Genomic DNA, 25,480 nt, shown 5'->3' on the forward strand with positions numbered 1-25,480 from the left:
TAACTGCCTTTCAAGATATAAACACCAGATGGACTCAAAAACAGTTCCTCTTTACTTTCACAGGGTTATTCATGACGTCACCCTCAACCAATGTTGACCATCGGGGATTTGACCTATTGGTCCCTAGCAACAAAATGAGTAACTTTGAATCTTTATACAATAGCAAAGCTCTTCACCACTGCAATGCCACAGGCACGTACGTAGATAACCATCACTGTCCGATCCAAAGTGCGTATTCACTTGTGCAAATACTGGTGTTCGATCAAAGTAGCTTTCCTTGTGAAACATTTACCGCACTCGAGACAGGCGAAAGGCTTTTCCCCCGTGTGAGTCTTTTCGTGGCGGGCCAGGTTGGCCTTCTGTGTGAAGCGTTTCCCACACATGGAGCAGGAATACGGCTTGTGCCCCGTGTGAATGATTTCATGACGGTCCAGGCGGGATTTACTCAGGAAATGTTTTCTGCAGTAAGAGCAAGAGTACGGCTGTTCGGTGGCGTGATTGGCAAGGTGGTTAAGGAGGTCATTCTGCAGGGCGAAATGTTTGCCGCAGTCAGGACAAGAATGCGGCGTCTCTCCTGTGTGAGTCTGCTTGTGGGTGAGGAGCGCCGTTATCTGAGTGAAGAACATACCACAGTTGGAGCATGGGAACTTCTCAGACGTCCCATGGATTGTGTGAAATGTTACGGGAGTGGAGGGATCACTAGGGCTCTCTTCATGCGTAGAGGGATCTAAAAGACCTGCACTGTGAGGTGATGGATGGAAATCTGTGGTGATAGGCTCCTCTGGAGAGTCTGCAGGGAAATCATCACATTCTTCGTTATCTTGAGAGGTTTCGGAACATTTCTCCATGCTGTACTGCCTGTACAGCCCATCTAGAGGAGAAAGGAAATAAACAAACATTTAACCACGTTTCCCCAAGCCTTTTCTGGAACTTCTCACATAAGTGTAAAAATCAGCTTTTTTGCTAGAAAATTTGGTGGGTGTTGCAATTTTGTTTCTCACACAGTATTTGCACAACTGTTTTTCAGATGCAAAATCAGATGAATGCAGATGAACATCATGCCTTGTGATAGGTACTCTTTACTGAGAGATCTGGGGTCTAATAGACCCCACATCTCCCCTCTGTGCTTAAAAGCATCTGATCAAACCAAGATTAACTTGATCTAATGCTTTCACAGGCCAGTAACAGCCTGTTTACATGAGACCAAAACAGGAAGTGACAGAATATTTGTCGCTTCCGGTTTCTTAGAGAAGGGGTCTCCAAACTTCCCAAAAAGAAAGGGCCAATCTACTTACTGTCCATTAGGCTTAAGAAGGGCCAGACTGTTCCCAGTGGGAATAAAAATGCCCTGGCATCAGTGGCAGTAAACAATGTCTCATTGTTGGTATCAAAGGGAGGAATAGTGCCCCAGCATTGGTGTCAGTGGGAGGAATAGAGTCCCATCATTGATATCAGTGGGGAAGAATAGTGCCCCAGCATTGGTATTAGTAGGAGGAACAGTGCCCCATTATTGGTATTTGTGAGAGGAATAGTGCTCCATCATTGGTATCAGTGGTAGGAATAGTGTCCCATCATTAGTATCAGTGGGAGGAATAGTGTCCCAGCAATGGTGTCAGTGGGAGGAATACTGCCCCATTATTAGTATCAGTGGGAGAAATAGTGACCCATCATTGCTGTCAGTGGAAGGAATAATGCCCCATTATTTGTGTCAGTGGGAGGAATAGTTCCCATTATTGGTGTCAGTAAGAGGAATAGTTCCCCATCATTAGTATCAGTGGGAGGAAAAGTGTCCCATCATTGGTGTCAATGAGAGGAATAGTGTCCCATCATTGGTGTCAGAGGAATAGTGCCCAACATTGGTATCAGTGGAAGGAATAGTGTCCCATCATTGGTATCAGTGGAAGGAATAGTGTCCCATCATTGGTGTCAGTAGGAGGAACAGTGCCCCATCATTGGTGTCAGTGGGAGGAATAGTGCCCATCATTGGTATCAGTGGGAGGAATAGTGTCCCATCATTGGTATCAGTGGGAGGAATAGTGTCCCATCATTGGTGTCAGTGGGAGGAATAGTGCCCCATTAATGGTGTCAGTGGGAGGAATAGTGCCCATCATTGGTATCAGTGGGAGGAATAGTGTCCCATCATTGGTGTCAGTGGGAGGAATAGTGTTCATCATTGGTGTCAGTGGGAGGAATAGTGCCCCATTAATGGTATCAGTGGGAGGAATGGTGCCCCAAGGGCAAGATAAAGACAAGCAAAGGGCTGAATCTGGCCCCTGAGCCACAGTTTGGAGATTACTGTCTCAGAGCATAGAAATGATTAGGGAAGTTCCGGTCTTCAGTCTTCTCAATGGTAAGCTGGTGGAGACACCAGCTTCAGTTTTGGGTTCCCTGGTGGGATGAGAGAGTCCGGGAAGGTGGCAAGAGAGGAGGACCCACTTCCCCAGTGTGTAAAAGCAATCCAGTGGCTTTTTAGCCTTTAGGATTGCTTTTAGATTATAGCAAATCACCGGCTGAAAAATGCAATACCAGTGTAATGTCTGCAGTTGCAACCATGGTCCCTGTACAACCACTTCAACCAGAGAACATACGGGTACGTCTTTTTGGGGAAAGTGGTTAAAGTGTATCTAAAGTCAATTTGTTTTTTTTACTAGCTTCGGATAGAGTATGAAAGGGTTTGAACTCATGTCAGATTTTTTTTGCAGTCTATGTCTCCACTTAGGAGATATCCTCTCACTTCCTGATGGGGGTCACAGACAGAAATAAAAGCACACTAGTGCCTATCTCTTGAAGAATGTCCTCGTATTTAATCATTGCATGTCCTTCTTCCTTCTCCTCAGCTTTGGTGTCTCCGGGGTCTGTGAATAAAGATGAGAGTGAAGCTCCCTGTACTGAGATGTATGAGAGACCCCAGAGAGTGTGTGTGGGGGGAGACTGGTCACGCCTCTTGGCTGGTAACACACAATGACATGATGTGAGGAGGAGACCCGGAGTCTAATAGAGGCTGATGGCTCCTGACTCCCCCACTGGGCACATACTGTCCCCCCATTACTGTCTACTGACAGAGGAGGGGGAGAAGAAGAGATTGTTGTAATGACTGAACAACTGTGACTCTTCTCTGGATTTACTGTTTATTACCCACCTGTGTTGATATCTGGAAGATCTTCCTCCTCCTTACATGGATCATCATCCCTCCCATATGGATCTTCTTCCTCTTTAACTTTGATTATGACAACACTGTTTGCCTAGATGAAATCGTTGACACCATTTAACAGTTTCCGATCAATTCAGATCTTTTTGAATGTAAAAATGATAGTTCCAAGTACCTGACAGTCTTGATGTTTCTGTGCGGAGTCCCGGGAATACAGAGGACGGGGACATCTCTCTGGGGGATTTCTTTTACTGGATTCATCTGTAGGAAACACACACACTGACTGAATACATTGAAGGGAATTAACTAAGCTTTCTGTGCCAGAAAACAGGTGCAGGAAACTCTATCGTGGGGCGTGTCCCACATTCACTAGGCTGATTTTATGTCTAATTTTATGATCAACGGAAGTTCTCCTCCCTCTGCAGTCTTCTGGGACATGGACAGGTCCCAGAAGAATGCATCCACCAATCCAGGATGCGCCACGCGACTCGCGCATGAAGCCGCAAGCTGTCACAGCCAGGTGCCCATAGTGAAGATGCCGGCGCTGTCGAGGGAGGACAGAGGATGGGGTGAGCTCACCGCTGGACTGTGGGACAGGTGAGTATCTGTTTTTTAAAAGTCAGCAGCTACACTTTTTGTAGCTTTTGACTTATTTTTTTTATAGCTGGCTGGAACTCCTCTTTAATATCATCCTTGTATATTTATCTCATCTCTCTCTCTCTGTACATTAATTATTATTCTAAAAAAATAAACTTTTTTGATTTTGTGAAGGCAAAAATGAAGTGAAAGAATCTGTGAGGCCAGGTGGTTTTGTCGCCTCCAATTCACAAATCCACCTTGCTTCACATTGTAGAACAAGGCGATCAAATGTCACTTTTCCACTGCAAGTACCGGTTCGGCTCTACTGGGCCCTGCTTGGCCCGGTTTGCTTTTCCACTGCTGGTACCGCATGGTACGGGGTTGGAACGGTTCAGTACGGTGCGATATGGTTTGCTTTTCCACTAAAGTAGTACTAAAGTTAAGTGGGTGGGATAACAACGATTCTCTGACCAATCAGTGGCTAGTAGTGACTGCATGCAGAGGATTGTGAGATATGGTACCGGTATGGAACCCCTTTTGGCGCTTTTCCACTGCATGGAACCGAACGGTTCGGCTCGCTTTTGTGCTTTTCCACTGCTGGTACTGCATGGTATGGCGTAGGAACGGTTCGGTACGGTACGGCAGCGCTTTTCCACTGCATGGAACCGAACGGTACGGCTCTCTAAAACAGTACCACCTCAATTGTGGTTCCAAGAGGTACCATACCGGTACCATATCCCACAATCCTTTGCATGCAGTCACTACTAGCCACTGATTGGTCAGAGAATCGTTGTTATCCCACCCACTTAACTTTAGTACTGCTTTAGTGGAAAAGCAAACCATACCAAACCGTACTGAACCGTTCCAACACCGTACCATGCGGTACCAGCAGTGGAAAAGCAAACAGGGCCAAGCAAGGCCGGGTAGAGCCGAGCCGGTACTTGCAGTGGAAAAGTGCCATTGGAACCACAATCGAGGTGGTACTGTTTTAGAGAGCCGTACCGTTCGGTTCCATGCAGTGGAAAAGTGCTGCCGTACCGTACCGAACCGTTCCCACACCGTACCATGTGGTACCAGCAGTGGAAAAGCACAAAAGCGAGCCGAACCGTTCGGTTCCATGTAGTGGAAAAGCGCCAAAAGTCACCTCCTCTCTTATTATTTGGGACCACTTCAATCATCCAAAAACTCAGACATCTTGGATCTCTATTGTGTTGTAAACACACATGGCGTGCAATTGGGGCCTTTAGATGGTATGTTTCAATCTCATAAATATGATCCTGTTTACGAATCGTCTGGATGGTCTTCTCAATGTAGAAGGACCTACAGGTGCATGAGATGGCATAGACTCCAGTCTGCAACACCAACCTATTGCCTTCCACCATATACGAGCAGAAACCATATCTCAGTCCTACATTCCTCAGTAGGATAGGGGATTTCCACTTTATGTTGCTGTGTACCAGTAGATGCCTAATGAATTAGCTTTTCTACACTTTTTAAAAAATTGAAGGAAAAATTTTTATTCAGAGTAAAGCATCAAGTCAAGTAAACTCCTGGGATATTGATCTGGTCTGTTAAGTAGCAGAGGGGGTTGTTAATCAGTTTTAGCTGCTTTGGTGTTAATGAAATTAAAAACAGGTGCACTAGATGAGCAACAATGAGGCAACCTCCAAAACAAGAATGGTTTTACAGGTCAAGGCCACTGACATTTTTTTTCCCTACTCATCCTTTTTTGACTGTTTTTCACTAGTTTTGCATTTGGCTAGGGTCAGTATCCTTACTGGTAGCATGAGGGGATACCTGGACCCTATAGAGGTTGCATAGGCAGTCCAACTCCTCCAGGATGGCACATCAATACGTGCCATTGCCAGAAGGTTTGCGGTGTCTCCCAGCACAGTCTCAAGAGCATGGAGAAGATTCCAAGAGAAAGGCAGTTTTTCTAGGAGAGCTGGACGGGGCCGTAGAAGGAACTTAACCCATCAGCAGGACCAGTATCTGCTCCTTTGTGCAAGGAGGAACAGGTTGAGCACTGCCAGAGCCCTACAAAATGACCCCCCAGCAGGTCAATGGTGTGAATGTCTCTAACCAAACAATCAGAAACAGACTTCTGGAGGGTGGCTAGAGGGCCCGACGTCCTCTAGTGGGCCCTGTGCTCACTGCCTGCCACTGTGGAGCTCAATTGGCAATCACCATTGAACACCAGAATTGGCAGGTCAGCCACTGGCACCCTGTGCTTTTCACAGATGAGAACAGGTTCACCCTAAGCACATGTGACAGACGTGAAAGGGTCTGGAGAAGCCGTGGAGAACGTTATGCTGCCTGTAACATCGTTCAGCCTGACCTGTTTGGTGATGAGTCAGTGATGGTCTGGGGAGGCGTATACATGGAGGGACCCACAGACCTCTCCAGGCTACACATTGGCACCGTGGCTACCATTAGGTATTGGGAGGAAATCCTTGGACACATTGTCGGACCCTACACTGGTGCAGCAGGTCCTGGGTTCCTCCTGGTGCATGACAATGCCTGGCCTCATGTGGCGAGAGTATGAAGCCAGTTCCTGGAGAATGAAGGAATTGATACCATTGATTGGCCCCCATGCTCACCTGATCTAAATCCAATAGAATACCTCAGTCCATCCGACACCACCAGGTTGCGCCTCAGTCTGTTCAGGAGCTCAGTGATGCCCTGGTCCAGATCTGGGAGAAAATACCCAAGTACACCATCCGTGGTCTCATTAGGAGCATGCCCCGACGTTGTCAGGAAGGCATACAAGCATGTGGGGGCCATACACACTACTGAGTACCATTTTGAGCAATGCATTTTCAGCTAAATGGACTCGCCTGCTACATCATTTTTTCACTTTGATTTTCGGGGCGACTTTAAATTTAGCTCTCTGTAGGGTGATAATTTTCATTTCCAACAAACGATGTGGCATTCTTTCATTCCTAACACACTACCCAGTCCATACCAGTATAGATCCTAACACATTACCCAGTCCATACAAGTATACTGTAGATCCTAACACATTACCCAGTCCATACCAGTATAGAGCCTAACACATTACCCAGTCCATATCAGTATAGATCCTAACACATTACCCAGTCCATATCAGTATAGACCCTAACACATTACCCAGTCCATACCAGTATAGATCCCAACACATTACCCAATCAATATCAGTATAGATATCCAGAATGATATTTTTCCTCATTGAGATCTGATGTGTTTACAAAGTGTTCCTTTACATTAACTCTATACAATTTTTGGATAACTGGTAATAAATTTACTTATTGTTGGATCACTAGTCAACAAGGACCAATGTCTCTCGCATTTCTCTCTAACTTTGTTTGCTAATTCTGTGTACTGCAAACATAGGCGGACCTCCTTGTCATCCCCTTGTGCCTTCTTTCGAAATTTTAATAGAGCTCCTTCCTATCAGTCTCAATGGCCTGTCTATAGGCCCTATTGAGCCATCTGTCTTTGTATCCTCTCTTGCAATACCTATGTTTTAGCTCCGTTGCCTCAAGCTCAAAATCAGCAGGGTCTGAGCAATTTCCCCATGCCTTGAGATACTGGCCCGCCAGAATACCCCAGACCAAGGGTCAGGGGTGAAAGCTATCCGCGTGCAACAGGCTATTTGTCGCCACAGACTTCCTATATACTGTGGTTTTTATAGTCAGTTGGTCGGTGATCTCAACCGTCAGATCCAGGAATGTCACCCTCTCACGGTGCTATTCACTGATGAACTTTAGGTTTTTAAAGATTTGCTGCCAACTCATCCATCAATACCCCAATTCCCTTGGAGGTTCCTGTCCAAAAAAAACAGGATGTCATCGATGTACCTGTACCAGGATAAAATCACCCCTCCAGAAAAAGCCAATTTTTCCATTCATCCAAATATATATTGGCATAAGCTGGGGCACACTTGGTGCCCATAGCAGTGCCCTGTGCTTGGTGATAGTATTTGCCATTGAATTGAAATTTGTTAAGGGTGAGTAAAAACTTTAATAGGAAGTCATTGTGTTTACTTTTGATGGTGGCTCTACTGCTCAGTATCCTTTCAATTGCCTGAATACCTTTCTCATAAGTTATCAAGGAATATAATGCCTCAATATCAAGAGTAAGTAAAATGGTACCCTCTGTGGTAGCGTCAGATCATCCAACATAGTTAGTAGATGCAGGGTGTCCCTTACATATGAGAACTGATTGGTTGCAAAGGGTTGCAGAACTCTATCAATGTACCATTGCCCGAAATTATGGGTCATCCAGGTGGGTCCAATAGAGATTTGTGAACTTTTGGGAGTGAGTAAAATACAGGTATCCTGTTGGATTCAACTTTCAAAAATTCAACTGTCTCTTTATCAAGAATACCATCATTAGATGCTTCATCGATCATACTAAATAATGCCCCCTGATCTATTTCCATATTTACAGGGGGGGGTAGGTGTATACCATTCTGAGTTGTTGACTATTTTCCTACACATACTTATATACCTATCTGGTTTACAGTATATAGTGGAACTGCTCCCCCCATCTGTTTACAGGTTTAGGTTCCTTTAACCTTGGAGGACTCCACTGTGTTGCTTTTTGTTTTTTCTGTCACAGACATGACATAGAACAGGGATTCCACCCATAAATCATTGTCCAGGACCTGATGATCGGCTTGTGCTGTAGCAAATGAGAGCATAGCCGGGGTTGCGAGCGCACTCGCCCACCCCCCTACCCAGAAATACCAAAGTGTTTTGGCTCAGCAGGGCTGCCCTATACGTTCAGTGAGTAGCCCTGAAGCGGGCATAGCAGCTTGCACCCCTCTTGTTAATTAGGAGCAGAACCTGCTCCATTTCCTAATTTTAGAAGAGTGGTGCAAGCATTAATCTTGCACCGCTCTTTGTATATTACCCCTATTGTTTCTATATCACATCAGAGGAGGTGTGTATATAGGCGAGTCCTCAATACTCTTTGCTGCTTTATAAAAAAATGAAAGTCTCCCCTTACCCGGTGATGTGAGGAGAGGCTGGTTCTCCATCATGACGTCCTTGTAGAGATCCTTGTATTCTTCACTGGCATCCTGATGAGTTGTAGAAACCTGACACACACAATGATACAGTCACATCCCTTGTCTGTTACTGGATAATGTCCCAGAATTCCCAGCACCGCTCACCTCTCCTGTCAGCAGCTCAATGATCTTCTGTGTGACTTCTTCAATTTGCTTGTCATTGTTTCTCTCAGGTGTTAGGGGGGGCGGTTGAACTGTAAAGGGGCTCTGGGTCTTCTTCAGGTTTGGTGCAACCAAGCCATCACATAACTTAAAAGCGATATAATTCTATAATTTAAAGAAAAACAACAAGATGCCACCATGGTAAGGGAACTAAACATCCTCAGTATGTTAAAAGTGAAGTTCCACTAGCTTTTGTGTTTATTAAAAGTCAGCAGCTACAAAAAGTTTAGCTGCTGACTTTTAATAAACACACTCACCTGCTCCATGGTCCAGCGATGCGGCCGGCGGGAGCCTCCGTTCTCTCCGTCTTTTCCCCGTGGAGCCGGCATCTCTAGTGTGGGCACCCGACTGTGACAGCTTGCGGCTTCACAGCCGGGTGCGCACTGCGCATGCGCTTCCTGAATGGACGGGAAATCTTCTGGGACCTGTGACGTGTCCCAGAAGATTGCAGGGAGGGGGAGAAGAGAACTTCCACCCGAGCCGCCTAGGCAGCCCGAGCAGAAGTGGGAGTGCGTACCTGTCAAATCTAGGTACCTGCCCCCCCCCAAAAAAAATGACATGCCAAATGTGACATGTTAGGGGGGGTCAGGACCATTTAAAGCGGAAGTTCCACTTTTGAGTGGAACTCCGCTTTAACATAAATGGCATTTAAATATGCGTCATTTATACAAAAGGTTCAAAGTGTGACCATCCTAGAATCCTTACCTACCTGGCCAGGTCTTTGTTTATATAAATGGAGATGGCTAGCAGTAGTTTTAACCACTTCCAGTCCAGGCCTTTTCTGGCACTTATTGTTCACACGTGACAATCAGTATTTTTTACCAGAAAATTCCTTACAACCCCCAAACAATTACTGCCCATGATCTGACGTTTGCGGTGATACCTCATATGTTTGGGACGATCGCTCTTCCCATGCACCCAGGCCTTTTGCGTGTTAGTACTGGGGAACGGGGGTACCTTAATTATTATTTTTTTATTATTTGTTTTTTTTTATATTTACACTTGCTTTCATTTTTTTTTTGTTTTTTTTTTTCGAATTAACATTCTTGTGACAGCAATAGGTATGTGACAAGTACTCTTTATGGAGAGATCTGGGGTCTATAAGACCCCAAATCCCTTCTCTGCCCTTAAACAGTTCTGGACCGGAAGGATTTCCCCCTTAATGACTAAACCATTTTTTGCGATTCGTTTACCGAAAAATTGCGCAGTCGTACAACGCTGTACCCAAATACAACTGATGTCCTTTTTTCCCCACAAATAGAGCTTTCTTTTGGTGGTATTGAGGGGACCAGTGACATTACGAAAATAATCAGTGCTTAAAATATGCACTGTTACTGTACTGACACTGGCAGGGAAGGCGTTAACCTAGGGGTGATCAAAGGGTTAATTGTGAGCCTAGGGGAGTGTTTTCTAACTGTGGGGGGAGGGACTTGTGAAATGAGCATAGAGACCTGTGATCCTATATAGAAGGATCACAGACGCTCTGTGATCATTTCAGAGAGAACAACGGCCTGCTGTGTTTACAACAGCTGACCGTCCTTCTCTCTCAGCAGGGAGTGATCGCGGGTGCCCGGCGGCAATCGCTGCTGCCGATCCCGTGCGTCAACATTTCCGCTGCCTAGTGGGGGCGGGAGCTCACCGCCGGTGGCGCACGATTGCCCCCCAGCACCACTCCCACGACCGATGTACCCCTACGCCGTTTCGCGCAGCCGAGCCAGCCTGCCTGCCAAAATGCAGCTGGCGGCAAGAGGTTAAAAGCATTTGATCACACCAAGATTGGTGTTTTGGAATGCTTTTGATTTTTTTTAACGACGACGCCGTTGACATCTGAGAAAATCAGAAGTGATGTTGAGTCATCATCATCGGGTTACCATAGCGAAGAGCCGATCAAAGCCAATTCGGGCTTTGTTTGGCTCTCCGATCAGCTGGCGGAAGCCCCAGATGGTCACTTGGGTCTCTCGGTGGGAAGAAAGAGTCAGAGAAAGCTGCAGGAGGTGGGCGGGAAGGGGCGGCGTCCCCTCCCGCTGCTTGTAAAAGCAATCCAGTGGCTAGTTAGCTGCTAGGATTGCTGTTACCAGAGAGCCGACCCCTGGCTTTTGAAAACCGTACCAGAGTGATGCCTGCATCCCGGTATAACCACTTGAAGGCCAGCAACGTACCAGGTATGTCGCTGGTATGCAAGTGGATATTCAAATTAATGTGTTCTGTAAAGTTCAAGATGTTTCACCGCCAATTCACGTGGATTCCTCAGTTCAGGAAATGTTGACCTCTGCAGTTGGTATGCAAGAGAAAAGCATTTTGTGACAATGTAGGACACCGTCACCTCTTTTGCCTCCAACGTCAGCAAAAATGGCCAGACATCTTCGATCGGAATGTGATGTACTATATTGCCAATTAAAGAGGTTAGGATTGTAACCAAATGCTTAGCCGTGTTATAGTGAATGTTGAAGCTGCTCGCAGTAAGTCTTAGAAGTGCACCTTCCTTTGTATCTTTAGGAGTCCATGCTAGCATGGCGTAGCTTCTCCGAGATAGAGGCAATGCTACAAGGACCAATCAATGGCTTTTAGCTGTTGTGGAAGTCCACATTGGCATTCCCCGTGTAGAGGTGGTGCTTCAAAGTCCAAATGATGGCTTCACCATCTTTTGAAGGGATCCATACAGGCATGGAGTATCTGCCCACATGTTGACAGAGGGGGGAACACTCGTTTTTTTGCAGCCCCTTGGAAGATCCTTTTGGTCCTCTGACCTTTTCTTGTGCAACCCTAATGCATGCTCATCTGAACTAGGGAGGCCACTTGGGTGAATCGTATCCAACTTCACAGGACAAGTCCAACTAAATGTGACTACTACCACAAGATATACCATGAGCTGGATTAATGAGAACATTCACAGAGAAAAGTGATGTCATGTGACCTCCCAGAATCCTCCTCACCTCCCCGGTCAGGTCTGTGTTTTATTAATAGAGATAAGAGTGATGTCATGTGACCTCCCAGAATCCCCCTCACCTCTCCGGTCAGGTCTGTGTTTTATTAATAGAGATAAGAGTGATGTCATGTGACCTCCCAGAATCCTCCTCACCTCTCCAGTCAGGTCTGTGTTTTATTATTAGAGATAAGAGTGATGTCATGTGACCTCCCAGAATCCTCCTCACCTCTCCGGTCACCTCTGTGCTTTATTAATAGAGATAAGAGTGATGTCATGTGACCTCCCAGAATCCTCCTCACCTCTCCGGTCAGGTCTGTGTTTTATTAATAGAGATAAGAGTTGATGTCATGTGACCTCCCAGAATCCTCCTCACCTCTCCGGTCAGGTCTGTGTTTTACTAATAGAGATAAGAGTGATGTCATGTGACCTCCCAGAATCCCCCTCACCTCTCCGGTCAGGTCTGTGTTTTATTAATAGAGATAAGAGTGATGTCATGTGACCTCCCAGAATCCCCCTCACCTCTCCGGTCAGGTCTGTGTTTTATTAATAGAGATAAGAGTTGATGTCATGTGACCTCCCAGAATCCTCCTCACCTCTCCGGTCAGGTCTGTGTTTTACTAATAGAGATAAGAGTGATGTCATGTGACCTCCCAGAATCCCCCTCACCTCTCCGGTCAGGTCTGTGTTTTATTAATAGAGATAAGAGTGATGTCATGTGACCTCCCAGAATCCTCCTCACCTCTCCGGTCAGGTCTGTGTTTTATTAATAGAGATAAGAGTGATGTCATGTGACCTCCCAGAATCCTCCTCACCTCTCCGGTCAGTAGGTAGATGATCTCCAGGGTGAGGTTCAGCATCCTCTCGGTCATGTGACCGCGCTCCTTCTCCATCCTCAGTGATGACTCCGGGAAGGGACTGACCATGATGAACTCTCTGCAAAGAAGACCAGGTGACAAGTTAAAGGGGGCCTCTACTATCTCTAGCTATACGTGTGAATAGGACCAGCTCCATATTGATGGTCTGATCACCCCACACCACTAATGTAAAAGCCCGGCGTCTTCTCATTCTCTCTGTACATGGGGGCGGCCATATCTGCTCATTACACACTCGCCTGTGCTGAACTCCGGCTCACTGAACACATCAGTCTATCTGTGCGGCTAAATGATTTTATTTCTACAGTTTTTGTTTTTTTTTTCAACAGTGCGGCTAAGCACCCTATCATATAAATACAAACTTTTAGGAATGTCTGTATCTTGTTTGTTAAAAAAAAAGTCTATACAAATATAAATGAGGACAAATAAATAATAAGCATACAATGTTACTCAGCCCTTAGAAGCAGCTTGTCTCCTCTCTATTATCAACACCGGAAGCAGTTTCCTCATTTCCGCCCAGTGGCTCCAGCACTTCCTTTGTGTGCGTTCCACGGCCTTGTTATTAGAAAACCTATTGGAACGCAAGGCGCATGCGTAGTAAATTGTTCTAATCCCGTACGTCACTTCCGGTTTCAGAATCTGAACAGCGGTATTCTGATGGAACATCCTGTGGCTTCCTGGTTGCCATAGCGGCGTCCTGCGGAGTGACTGAGAGACAGAACGTCCCATTATCGACAGAGCGCCTGTGAGTGACAGAGAGCCAGCACTAGAGGGCGACGCTCTGTCATGTGAGAGGGGGAAGTGCCCTCAGTATTGGAGGGGCGGCGGCCATTTTATCGTAGCACGCAGAGCTAGAACTAACGGAAATGTTGTAATTATTGATACACTAATTGGATCTGCAGTTAACTCTTGTTGTTTGCTGCTATGTAACCATAAATGTAATACTGTACGATTTGATGCTTTTTAATTGGAGACGGGTTTCTGTACAAGGCCACCATTTTGTTGTAGTCCACAGTTGTGGACAAGAAGTAGCTTTAGTAGTGGATACAAGCCTGAAAAGTGTGTGCCCAGTGAGGGAGAGGTAAAATTATTAATATTACATTTTAATTAACCACTTAAGGACCAGGCCTAGTTCTGATACAAGTTTACAAGTTAAAATCTGCATTTTTAGCTAGAAAATTACTTAGAACCCCCAAACATTATTTACATTTTTTTTTAGCAGAGACTCTGGAGAATAAAATGGCGGTCGTTGCAGTATTTTTTGTCACGCTGTATTTGCGCAGCAGTCTTTCAAACATAATATTTTGAGGAAAAAATAAATTTCACTGCATTTAAAAAAATACTAAACAGTAAAGTTAGCCCAATTTTTTTGTATATTGTGAAAGATGGTGTCACGTCGAGTAAATAGATACCCAACATGTTACGGTTTCAAACCGGGCACACTGGTGGAATGGCGACAAACTACGGTACTTAAAAATCTCTATAGGAGACGCTTTAAAAAATTTTAACGGTTACCAGTTTAGAGTTACAGCATAGCTCTTTTTTTAGAATCATTTCTCTCGCTCTGGCGATCGCGGGGATACCTCACATGTGTGGTTGGAACACCGTGTTCATTTGCGGGCGCAACTTATGTATGCGTTTTCTTTCGTGCGCGAGCTCAAGGCGACGGGGGGGGGGGGGGGGCGCTTTAAAAAAATTGTTTTTCCTATTTATTTTATTTTATTTATTTTTTTTTTAACACTGTTTTCCCCCCGAAGATTGCGGGAGCCCGGCGGCAATCGAACCCGCCCCTCCCCCGCGGTCTGGCTCCTGCTGTGACTAGTAAACGCAATCACGTAGATCACAGGTGTCAAACACAAGGCACGTGGGCCGAATGTGGCCCCCCAGGTCATTTCATGTGGACCTCGTTACTTTCCTGCAGCTGCAGCACCCCTCTTGTCTCTGCCCCCACCTTGTCTCAGTAGTCGGCAGCAGAGAGGACAGAACTCATTTGCCAGATCCAGCACTTCTCTGTGCAGCTGCAGAAAGGCTCGTCATTGCCCACCCCCCTCCTTCTCAGCAGCCCGCAGCATAGAGGAGGGCAGAACTCCTCCTACAGATCCTGCACCTCTCCCGACAGCTGCAACACCACCTTGTCTCTGCCTCGCCTGGTCTCAGCATTCAGCAGACTCTGGAAGCTAACTCCAGCCCTCCTCTGGTCCTCCTCCAGACCCTGTACTTTCTTCTTCCCATATTCACCTGCTTCTTCTTCCTGGCAGCAGCTCAATGTAAGGGGGTGCATTGTGATGTAAGGAAGGGTGGGTGACTCTTGACTTCTGATGGTGGGGGGGCTCTTGACATCTCATATAAGGCTGTAAGGGCGCAAGGGGTGCTCTGGACTTCTAATACAGATATATCCGACCCTTTGAGGGCAACCATAATGCTGATGTGGCCCACAATGAAATTGAGTTTGACACCCCTGACATAGATGTACATGATTATGCCCAGCCGAGCCGCCCTTCCGCAGTAAATCTACGTGGGGCGGTCGGCAAGTGGTTAAAGTATAACTAAAGACAAAACATTTTTTTTTAAGTTTTGGAGAGAGTGGAGAGGGACTAGAACCCCTGTTAGTTTTTAAAGCGGTGTTCCAGCCTCCCCCTCCAAAAATTAACAGTCAGCAGCTACAAATACTGGGGCCAAACTTCAGAGTAAATGCGCCGCGGCACCGTCTGCCGGAAGTGGGGAAGGGTACCGGTCAAAAACAGGTACAACAAAGAAAAAAGAGTGGGGAAGGGGAGGTGGAGAAGTGCGGGTAGTGTCAAAGAGAATGATGTAAACAAAAATATACATATATTTAAATAAATACGATACATATCAATAAAGCATTTTTATATTATTCAGTACAGTTTAGAAGATATTTTTATTAACCAACAGATACATGGTAAATCTTTACATGTTTCTCAAAATGTACAATTATTCAATTGCTTCAAGCTGCCATGGGACCTGTCCTGTTGCAGACATAAAGTAGGATGCAAATTGATCCCTGACATGTGTACCTTGTCTGCTTCCACGAACACCAGTCCAATGAGCTCTTTCCATATTGTGTCCTAAAGTCTTCAAACTGGAATCTATCCCGCTGCCTTACAAAGTTATGCAAGGCATATGCAGCTTTAACATCACAGACTGCATTTTGCATGTTCAACACAATTGGAGTGTGTAGGAACCGCCATTTGTTTGCCAAAATTCCAAACGAACATTCAACAACTCAACTTGCTCTTTTTATTCGATAGTTGAATACTCTTTTCTGTACATGAAGATTGTGCCCTGAATAGGGCCGTAGAAGATGCTCCCCCAGAGCAAAGGCCTCATCCCCCACAAAAACACTGGGTAGAAGAGGCCCATTTGTGCCCGGGAGTAGGCTGTTTTCTTTATGGTCCAGAGTAGTGCTACGCAGCATGTGCCCAAAGGAGAAATGGCCAAAAACACTTGAGTCAGAGCTGCTGCCATACGACCCAATGTCTAAATCCTGAAAGCAATAAGTAGCATCAGCCACTGCCATTAACACAAATGAGAAGTATTTCTTATAGTTAAAATACTGGCTTCCACTGCCCATGGGCTTTTGTGATCCTAACAATGCAATTGGAGAAGTTGCAGCGTTGCCAGAAAACTTCCACGATCTGTGACCATTCTTCTGTTGTAGGTTTTTAAAAGACAATATCCTTCAACACATCTCAAATAGCAGATCAGGCGTCACGGACTATGTAACTGGCCGTAGATTTTCCAACCTGAAAGGCATAGTGTAGACTAGCTAATGATTGTCCGGTTGCTAGGTATCTACAAAGAAATAAATATATATTATTTTTTTTGTTTGTTTTTTTTAACAGTTAGGCTTCTGAAAGGGAAGTGGAAGAGTCTACGGGATGCCTACACTAGACATCAACGTCTGTTAAGGGAGTTTAGGAGTGGATCTGCGGCGTGTGCTCCCGCAGATTATGTCCATGCCAAAGAAATGGAGTTCCTTCTGCCATTTGTGGCTTTGAGGAGGTAAGCTATCATCTGTACGTATGGCATTTAAAAAAAATTAAAAGAGCAAGTTCGAACAAATACTTTCTATGTTCAGTACAGAAAGCTGCTGGGAGGATCCTACTGAAAATGAGGATTTGGATCAAGATGCAAGCAGTCAGCAAGCAGGCCAGGAGCCTATGGAGAACCAAATGTCAACTCCAGCACACTCCACCTCTGTGACACCTTTGGTAGACGAGGACTCCACACCACCTATTTGTCCTCATGTACCTGCAAGGGCAAACATACGTGCAACAAGGAGGACCCCTGACCCTGATTTTAACCGTATGTTGGACATTATGGCCAGTATGTCGGAAAGGATGAATGCCAACAGGTCCCATGTGCACTTTTCTGCAAGGTGTCTTGAAGGTCTGATGGAGAAGGTACCATCAGAACTCCAAGCACACATGTTGGCAGGTACCATTCGATATATTTCCACTTTTATTCCGCCAACCACAACATATCGGTCCTCAGAACCTCCACCACCTTATGGCCCCTATGCAAGTCTCCCCCCGCCCCCTCTACCAACACCACATTCTTTAATCCCCAATCATCTGCCAACACACCATTCTGCCCCCCCACATCATGTGCCAACAATACATCCTGTCCAACCCCCCCTTCCTCTGCCAACACCACTATCTTCTAATTGGCAGAATGTTCCTCGAAATCCCTCTTCCTCCACCTGGTCACATTATGGCCATGCCATGAATATGGTGATGTCACCTAATGAGCCAGTCAACTCATCACAAACCTACCATCACCTCTAATTTATTTTATTTTTTTAGGAGCTATGTTAGCTCTATTTCAGGTTTTTTGGCCCCTTTTTTTGGTCACTTTGCAGTTCTGGAGGTGGTCTTATCTTGTGGATTGTGATCTTCTGGCCATACAGTATGTTAAAAATATGTTTACAATGCTAATGTTTACAATTTTTTACAATTAAAGTTTTATATTATTTTAAACACGTGTATTTGGTATTTTTTTTTATGCACACTGTATATAAATATAAGCATATTATTCATGTACCAGTTCTAACAAAATAAAAAATAATAATTACCTCAGTGTGAGGATTAGTCGTTCCACAGGAGGTATACTATTTTGGAAATATGTGTCCATTCGCTGCAAGCGACTACTGAGTAAACCCAGTAACTCATCAAAACTGTGATGAAAAAAATGTTGGATTTAGTGGACATGATAAGAAAGTAACAAAGACAACTATCTTGATTCAAAAGAAGTTGGACTAACCTTTTTATGGACATCCTTCATCATGACAACGTAGGTCACTGTACATGACCCAAAATTGGTTCTCTCTGTTCTCGATCGGCAATTACGGGGTGAATCCAGTATCTGCGTGCCCTCTTCTTCCTCCCCTTTTCACGCAGAAATATGACGTAACAGTGGCTGCTGCCACAAAACACGCCATCTCATCATCACTCATCTTTGCAGAGCAGAATACACCAAACAACACAGGGAGAACAGAAACAGGAAGAAGAAAATTCACCCAGGAAGCAGTTGAAAAAATATAAAAACATAGCAACAAATGATGAAATAGATGATGATTTTTGCTATTGCTAAAAAAACGCGCAAAATGCGCATAAAAACTCCGTATATCCAGAGATCATATATGAAACTGAGAGGTTCCTCCAACCCCAGTAGACGACAGTTGTGTGGAAACGCGTCGGGCCGGAGAGTAGGCGTGACGTCAGCAGGACTAGTAAGATGGGTGACACTGCTGCTAGAAACGATGATTTGTGCTTTAATCTTTTAACCTCGATGTAAGTGTAACTTATATTGCTTTTAATACATTTTTTGGCTGATTTACAGTATGAGGCTTCTCCCTGTTTCGTATATGATCTCTGAATATAAGGAGCCTATCCCTGCAAAATTTTGGAGATTCGCCTTTTGAATTACCTGCATCTGTGGGTCACTCCCTCCTACGCAGCTTTGATCTCTGTAATAGGGATCCATTGTGTTTGGTAAGAGGCCAATTTATCTGGTTGAAGGAGCACCATCTCAGAGCACTGGTGAACATGGAGCGGAACACTCAATATTTATGCACTTTTTCCACTGTCACAAAGTTGAGGACTTAGTATATATTTTTTTTAATATTATGCACTGAGACCCTTATCTATGCATGAGTTTATATTATTGTAGTTTATGTGTATATATTTGATTTATGCACCTTGTGGTTCACATTTAGTTTAGTCTGATATATGCATAAGTTTATTTTATTTGCACTTTTTGATTCCGCTGATTATTTTCGATTTTGATAATAATTTATCACAATTGGTCATAATTGTTTAGTAACAGCGCACCATAATTTTTAAGATTGGCTGCTCAAGGCTGAGCATTGCAGCCTGGGAGTTAGTTACATGCTCTTCTATACCCAGAAGGACTGAGTTTTTAGCGAAAGCTCCAATGGAGCAGCTGGATAGGACGGTAAAAGTATTAGCAGGTGGGGGGGGGGGGGTGACAAGTGCTGTGTCTGATCCTAACCACTGCTACCAATATGTGATGGGAGGAACAGGTCACAGGAATGCAAAACAAACCGCACTCCTGTGTTCCACAGGAGAAGTACAGCCAAATGAGCTTTGGCTGTACTTCTCTTTTAGGTCCAATAATATTTATATTATTGTTAACATCCTTTAAAAGTACAAAAATTCAAAAAATATACAGAAAACACAGCACTTTTCTTCCTTTTAGGGTCACCCACATCCCATGTTGTACCCCCATTTACTTTTCCACTATAGACATGGTGAACTATGAGCAAAACTGGATATTGAAAGTAGAGGACTCAACGCGTTTCCTGGACAGAGTCCACTTCCTCAGGGGCCAAAACAGGGTGACAAGACATTTATGGCTGTGGTTATCCAGAGCATACCAAGGGGGGAGTTTGAACCCTCACACCAAGAAAGACCTACATGGGGGTCCACACACTAGAGCAGGGGTGTCAAACTCAATTTAATCTCGGGCCACATCAGTATTATGATTGCCCTCAAAAGGGCCGGTTGTATCTGTAAGACTAGATGTCAAAAGCATCCCCTACCCTTACATAAGACCTCAAGAGCCTCTCCACCATCAAAAGTTGAGTCTCCCACCCTGACTTACATCACAGTGCACCTCCCTTAGCTTGTGGTGCTGCTGGGAAGAAGCTGGAGGCATTGCAGGAAAGCAGAATGTTTAAGGTCTGGAGGAGGACTGGAGCTCTCCTGCAGCTACAGGAGAGGTGCGAGGGCCACATAAAATGGCCTGGAGGGCCGGATTCGGCCCGCGGGCCTTGTGTTTGACACCTGTGCACTAGAGGGTGAGGCCAGCCCTGACAGCACACCGCCCAGAGGCATTTGCTGTCTAGGATATTATAGTTGACCCTGTATGGTCTGTCTATGTCAATATCCAGCAGGGATCTTCAAACTACAGCCCTCCAGCTGTTGCGGAACCTCACATCCCATGAGGTATTGTAAAACTCTGACATTCACAGACATTACTAAGCATGATGGGAAATGTAGTTCCTCAACAATTGGAGGGCCAAGGTTTGAAGACCCCTGCTCTACAGAGTTAAAATGCTTCCAAGATTTCCAAAAACTGAGTTTAAATATCCATAATCTAAAAGGGAGATGATCTCTGGATCTCAAAAAGGATGTGGGGTCTATCATAATACAAGGTGTTGGCTGAGAAGGTGTGTGAATGTGCCTTTTGAACAAGACCAATCATGACCTACCCTTGAAATACACCTTCCTAAGAAGAATAATGTAACTCATGGATCCTCTGCCCATTTGTTAAAACATACCTCCCAACTTTTTGAGATGGGAATGAGGGACACCTATTCGCAAAAGTATGTAGGCATTGGACACACCTCCTGCCACGCCCCCTTAAAGGAGAATTATACAAAGTGCTTTTTTTTATCACTACTATTCCTTTATATTGGCTTTTGAAATTTACAAATACAGCAATTTAGAAATTGGACGCAAGGTTTAGCACTGGGAAACACTTTTTGAAAGATAAATAGGTGTGGCACAGTGGTGCAGTAGTTAGCAGTTTTGCCTAACATCAAAAGGGTTGCTGGTTCAAATCCCAACCATGACACTACATGCCTGGAGCGTGAATGTTCTCCCTGTGCCTGCGTGGATTTCCTCTGGGTACTCCGGTTTCCTCCCACACTCCAAAGACATGCTGGTAGGTTAATTGGCTCCTGTCTAAATTGGCCCTAGTATGTGTATGTGTATGTATGGAGGTGAGTTAGGGACCTTAGATTGTAAGCTCCTTGAGGGTAGGGACTGATGTGAATGTACAATTTATATGTAAAGGGCGTAGTAAATTGACGGCGCTATATAAGTACCCTAAATAAAATAATTTTTTTATGCTACTATATCGATCAGACCAAAATGAGGGACATATGAGGAGGAAAGAGGAACACAGGGACTTTGTTCCAAATCAGGGAGAGTTCCTTGATATCAGGGATAGTTGGGGGGAAAATAATGGTATATAGGCCTTCTATGTTTAGTAGAGGTTTGAATTGTACATAGATTTTAGCTCAGCCAGGAAATGTTGATTCCTACAAAAATTCAAAAACTATACAGAAAACACAGCACTTATCTTCCTTTTAGGGTCACCCCCACATCACATGTTGTACCCCCATTTACTTTTCCACTATAGACATGGTGAACTATGAGCAAAACTGGATATTGAAAGTAGATTCCACTGTTTGCTACAACATTTATGATATGACTTAAACCCTGCCTCTAAACTATTTACAACATATCTTAAAGTGTTACTAAACTCAGGAGCCTGCATTCACGATATCTGGTCTCTCACAGTACACTGAATATGGAAATACAGTTAGTTTAGTAAATATAAACTGCTAAATACCTTTTCTCATCAGCAGTATATAGCAGTCTTGTGACTATCAGTGTCTGGTTAAAGTTTGTAGGAGGAGTTTTCATACTGCACTGAGCTGTCCTATCAGGATGCAGGACCCCTGACCCTCTGTCTGGACAGTGCTGGTTGGCCCTGTGCTGGTCACATGCACTCCCCCCCCCCCCAAAAAAAAAAAACTCTCTAGCAATAGTCACCAAACTGAGCATGTGCAGCCTGACTCCAAAGGCTCTGTCTTATCTGGACATGTTCTGGAGTCAGTGAAAGTAGGGGAGGATCAGAGAAGACAGAATCAAACTGCCTTTTTACACAATGCAGAAAATTAACCCCCTTAAGTTCCACAGTGAGTATAACAAGCATGCTTTACTACATACAGTATACAGACTGATTTTACTGTTGTGGGTTTAGTAACACTTTAAAGCTGAATTCCAGGAATTCAGCTTCTTTTTAAAAAGTGAAGGCACACTATGAGTTAAGTCCAAGGAGGTGCATGACATCTCCCAAACGTATTTATTTCTGACAGGTGTATGGCTCTGCCAGGGCTGTGAGAGAATAGAGAGAGGCACACAGAGAAACTATGCCCGCCTCTCCCCTCTGCTTCCCATTCAGAGAAGCCTTGCCACCAAAGGACTTTATTTTGAGATTTATAAGAGCTGCATATCTTATATGAGCAAAAAAATCACATTCTAAATGTACCTAGTGCGTGATTCTTTCACATTTTCAAACTTCATATCTAAGAACCGGACCATCAATCGTAGCTAGACGTAGCATGTTTGTTACCAGTCAGATGTCATCACCTTTTTTTGAGATTCGGTAATTCCTTTGGTGACTGGTTTTTATCCTCCATGACAGCCCAAGGTCAAATGTACTGTCTCTACCCTATGTAATTTAACTGAAAGTAGAAAGTTTTAAAGTATATCCAACCCCTCCAAATTTATTGCAGCTGACGAGTCTTTAGATGCGGTGGCTGTATTCTTTTTCTTTTTTCAGGCTGAGCACATTTTCTGCTAGTACCAAAAGGTACCTGTTGATCGTTAAGAAAATCCAGTGTCCATGTAACTTTCTATGCATCCAAGTAAAGTCTAAAACAATGTTCTCAACTTTCTCAGCTATCATCTGTGAACTTTGAAACACCTTCCATCTGCGTAATGGAGGTAAGGAGAGGGGCAGGTATTTGTAGTCCAAATCAATAAGAAGCAGTACCTGGAATCACTGCTCCCCTATAAATACAGTACAGTGAGTAGACGTTGTCACCCTAGGACAGGGGGTGTGTTACGCGCAGGATAACCCAGGTGGAAAACAAAAAATTGAAGCTAATGTATTCACCACATCTGAGGGCTGCAATATATGACATTTTTTGAGGGGGAGTTGTAAAACCAATATTGCCTCTTAAAGCGGAACTAAACCCATCGATTTAATAGTTTCAAAAAATAAATTACATTCCTTGCACGTGTCGGAAATGTAACTGTCACATTGGTTGTGCTCTCAACCAAACTGTCAAACCATCAAATGACTGGTGTGGTAACTGATCCCATGTGCAGCACCATGACAGCTGAAGACCAAACAGAGGCCAAGATGGCAGCTTCCTTGGCTGAAAACGATAGGAGGATTTACTTCCGCTTTAACCACTTGCCGACCTCCGCAAGTACATTTACTGCGGCAGTCAGCCACTCCTGGGCAAACCGACGTAGTACTACGTGGCTCGCCCTGAAGCCTGTAGGGGGCGAGCGCGCGCTGCCAGAGGCACACTCCCGCCCCCACTTGTTCACAAAGATGCCCACGCGTGTGACCGGCGGCTCCGATCTCCGCCGGTCACTCGTAATCTCCCACAGGAGAGGGAGAAAGGCAGGAGGCTGATGTAAACACAGCCGTCTGTCATTCTCCGTGAAGTGCAGAGACTATACGATCCTGCTATGTAGGATCGTATGTCTCTGTGATTACATCACAAGCCACGCCCCCCCACAGTTATATTCACGCCCCTAGGGATACATTTAAGCCACTGATCACCAATAAAGTTAACCCCTTCCCTGCCAGTGTCATTTTTACAGAAACAGTGCATATTTATAGCACTGATTACTGTAGTAATGTCACTGGTACTCGAAAAAGTGTCAAAAATGTCAGTTAGGGGTCCGATCTGTCCGCCGCAATGTCGCAGTCCCGCAAAAAAAATGCAGATCGCCGCCATTACTAGTTAAGAAAAAAAACAATAAAAATGACAGAAATCTTTCCCGTAGTTAGTAAACGCAATAACTTTTGCGCAAACCAATCAAAATACGCTTATTGCGATTTTTTTTTACCAAAAATATGTAGCAGAAAACAAATTGACCTAAAATGTTAAAAAATTTCGATTTTTACATTTTTTTTTTTTGAGAATTGAAAAAATGTGAAAAATATTATTTTTTCAAAATCGTCGCTCTTTTTTTGTTTATAGCGCAAAAAATAAAAATCGCTCCGGTGATCAAATACCACCAAAAGAAAGCTCTATTTGTAGGAAAAAAAGGACATCAATTTCATTTGGGTACAGCGGCGCACGACCGCGCAATTGTCCGTTAAAGTCCCGCAGTGCCGAATCGCAAAATAGGGCCTGGTCTTTGAGCAGCCAAATCCTCCGGGGCTTAAGTGGTTAAACATTACAGAGTGCAACAAAAATCTTAAGACCGACAAGGCAATTACCTTGGGGCTGTCCGGGAGGATTCCTGGAAGGCTAGTTATGAGCAAGCAAGACTGAGACTTTTAAACTCTCTACCAGTGGGTAGGCAAGGAACTCCTGGTAATGGGCTGGCTTGAAGAATAGAATGGAACTGCACCAGCCTTTACTTTTCAGTTCTATCAAGGGATACATATGTTATTTATTATAATTATGGCTCTACTGTATGGAGCTCCAACATTTTCATAAACTCTCTGAAATCTCATAGTGACATAATGTGGGACATGGATGATGACCCTGCCTAAAAATGCTTTCAATGAAAGGATATAGGGATTAAAAAAAGGAGTTGAGGGCATTTTGGCATTAATATTCGTGTATTACTACTATTATAACAGATTTATATAGCACAGTTTGTGCAGCACTATACAACATGAAGGCAGACAGTACAGTTACAATACAATTCAATACAGGAGGAATCAGAGGGCCCTGCTTGTTAGAGCTTACAATCTAAGAGGGAGGGTCAAGTAATACAAAAGGTAATAACTGTGGGGGATGAGCTGATGGAGAAAATAAAAGTACAGTTGTTAGGTGTGGGTAGGATAGGCTTCTCTGAAGAGAAGGGTTTTCAGAGATCGCCTAAAAGCAGAGTAGGAGATAGTCGGACAGATTGAGGTAGAGAGTTTCTTAGGATGGGAGAGGCTTGGGAAAAGTCCTGGAGGCGAGCATGGGAGCAGGAGTTCTTGAGAGGAACAAAGAGGACAATTTGGTTGGTATTTTGAGATCAGGCTAGTGATGTAGCTGGATGACTTTGTAAGTTGTTGTTAGTATTTTGAATTTAATTCGCTGGGTGAGCAGAAGCCAATGGAGGGATTGGCAGAGAAGAGTAGCAGACACTGAATGGTTGGTAAGGTGGATGAGCCTGGCGGTAGCTTTCATTATGGACCGAAGAGGGGATAGTCTATGTAAAGGTAAGCCAAAGAGAAGGGAGTTGCAGTAGTCAAGGCAAGAGATGGCTAGGGAGTGGTATTATTGGTTAGGAAGGGGTGTATTTTGGGAATGTTGCGGAGGTTGAGACGGCAAGATTTGGATGACTGGATGTGGAGCCGAAAGGATAGTTCAGAGTCCAGGATTACACCTAGCACCTTGGCATGAATAGATGGGTTGATAGTTGTGCCATCGATCT

At 44.5% G+C, this 25,480-nt stretch overlaps 3 protein-coding genes and 1 pseudogene across 4 annotated transcripts in view; 2 read left to right on the plus strand and 2 right to left on the minus strand.

The window, feature by feature from the left end:
- Positions 1-25,480, plus strand: part of LOC309564361 (uncharacterized protein) — a 1,000,117-nt gene that overhangs the window by 696,139 nt on the left and 278,498 nt on the right. The window lies entirely within an intron of this gene.
- Positions 17-13,295, minus strand: LOC309562984 (uncharacterized protein). Its single transcript, XM_082267310.1, has 7 exons — positions 13,183-13,295; positions 12,681-12,801; positions 8,886-9,047; positions 8,720-8,810; positions 3,324-3,409; positions 3,140-3,242; positions 17-871 (listed from the first exon to the last, which is right to left on the minus strand). Exons 2-7 carry the CDS (start codon positions 12,789-12,791, stop codon positions 237-239), a joined length of 1,188 nt encoding a protein of 395 aa, XP_082123436.1. The 5' UTR covers positions 12,792-12,801; positions 13,183-13,295; the 3' UTR covers positions 17-236.
- Positions 15,693-16,332, minus strand: LOC309563370 (annotated as a pseudogene). The gene has a single exon. The product of its transcript is annotated as an uncharacterized misc_RNA (transcript).
- LOC309563371 (uncharacterized protein) lies at positions 16,531-17,548 on the plus strand (the record flags this gene model as incomplete). The annotated part of the gene is made up of 3 exons (XM_082267765.1): positions 16,531-16,549; positions 16,604-16,763; positions 16,840-17,548. 3 exons carry the CDS (start codon positions 16,531-16,533, stop codon positions 17,546-17,548), a joined length of 888 nt encoding a protein of 295 aa, XP_082123891.1.

This window comes from Pelophylax lessonae, assembly GCF_965119305.1.
Source record: "Pelophylax lessonae genome assembly, chromosome: 9".
Taxonomy (NCBI): Eukaryota; Metazoa; Chordata; class Amphibia; order Anura; family Ranidae; genus Pelophylax; species Pelophylax lessonae.

What these genes read in the sequence shown, in the direction of transcription:
- LOC309562984 (XM_082267310.1), bottom strand. Translation starts at nt 12,791, where the DNA reads ATGGTCAGTCCCTTCCCGGAGTCATCACTGAGGATGGAGAAGGAGCGC. An exon ending in GCCTCTCCTCACATCACCGG is followed by an intron (nt 3,410 to 8,719) that starts GTAAGGGGAGAC and finishes TGTTTCCTACAG; the next exon opens with ATGAATCCAGTAAAAGAAAT. An exon ending in AGAAACATCAAGACTGTCAG is followed by an intron (nt 3,243 to 3,323) that starts GTACTTGGAACT and finishes GATTTCATCTAG; the next exon opens with GCAAACAGTGTTGTCATAAT.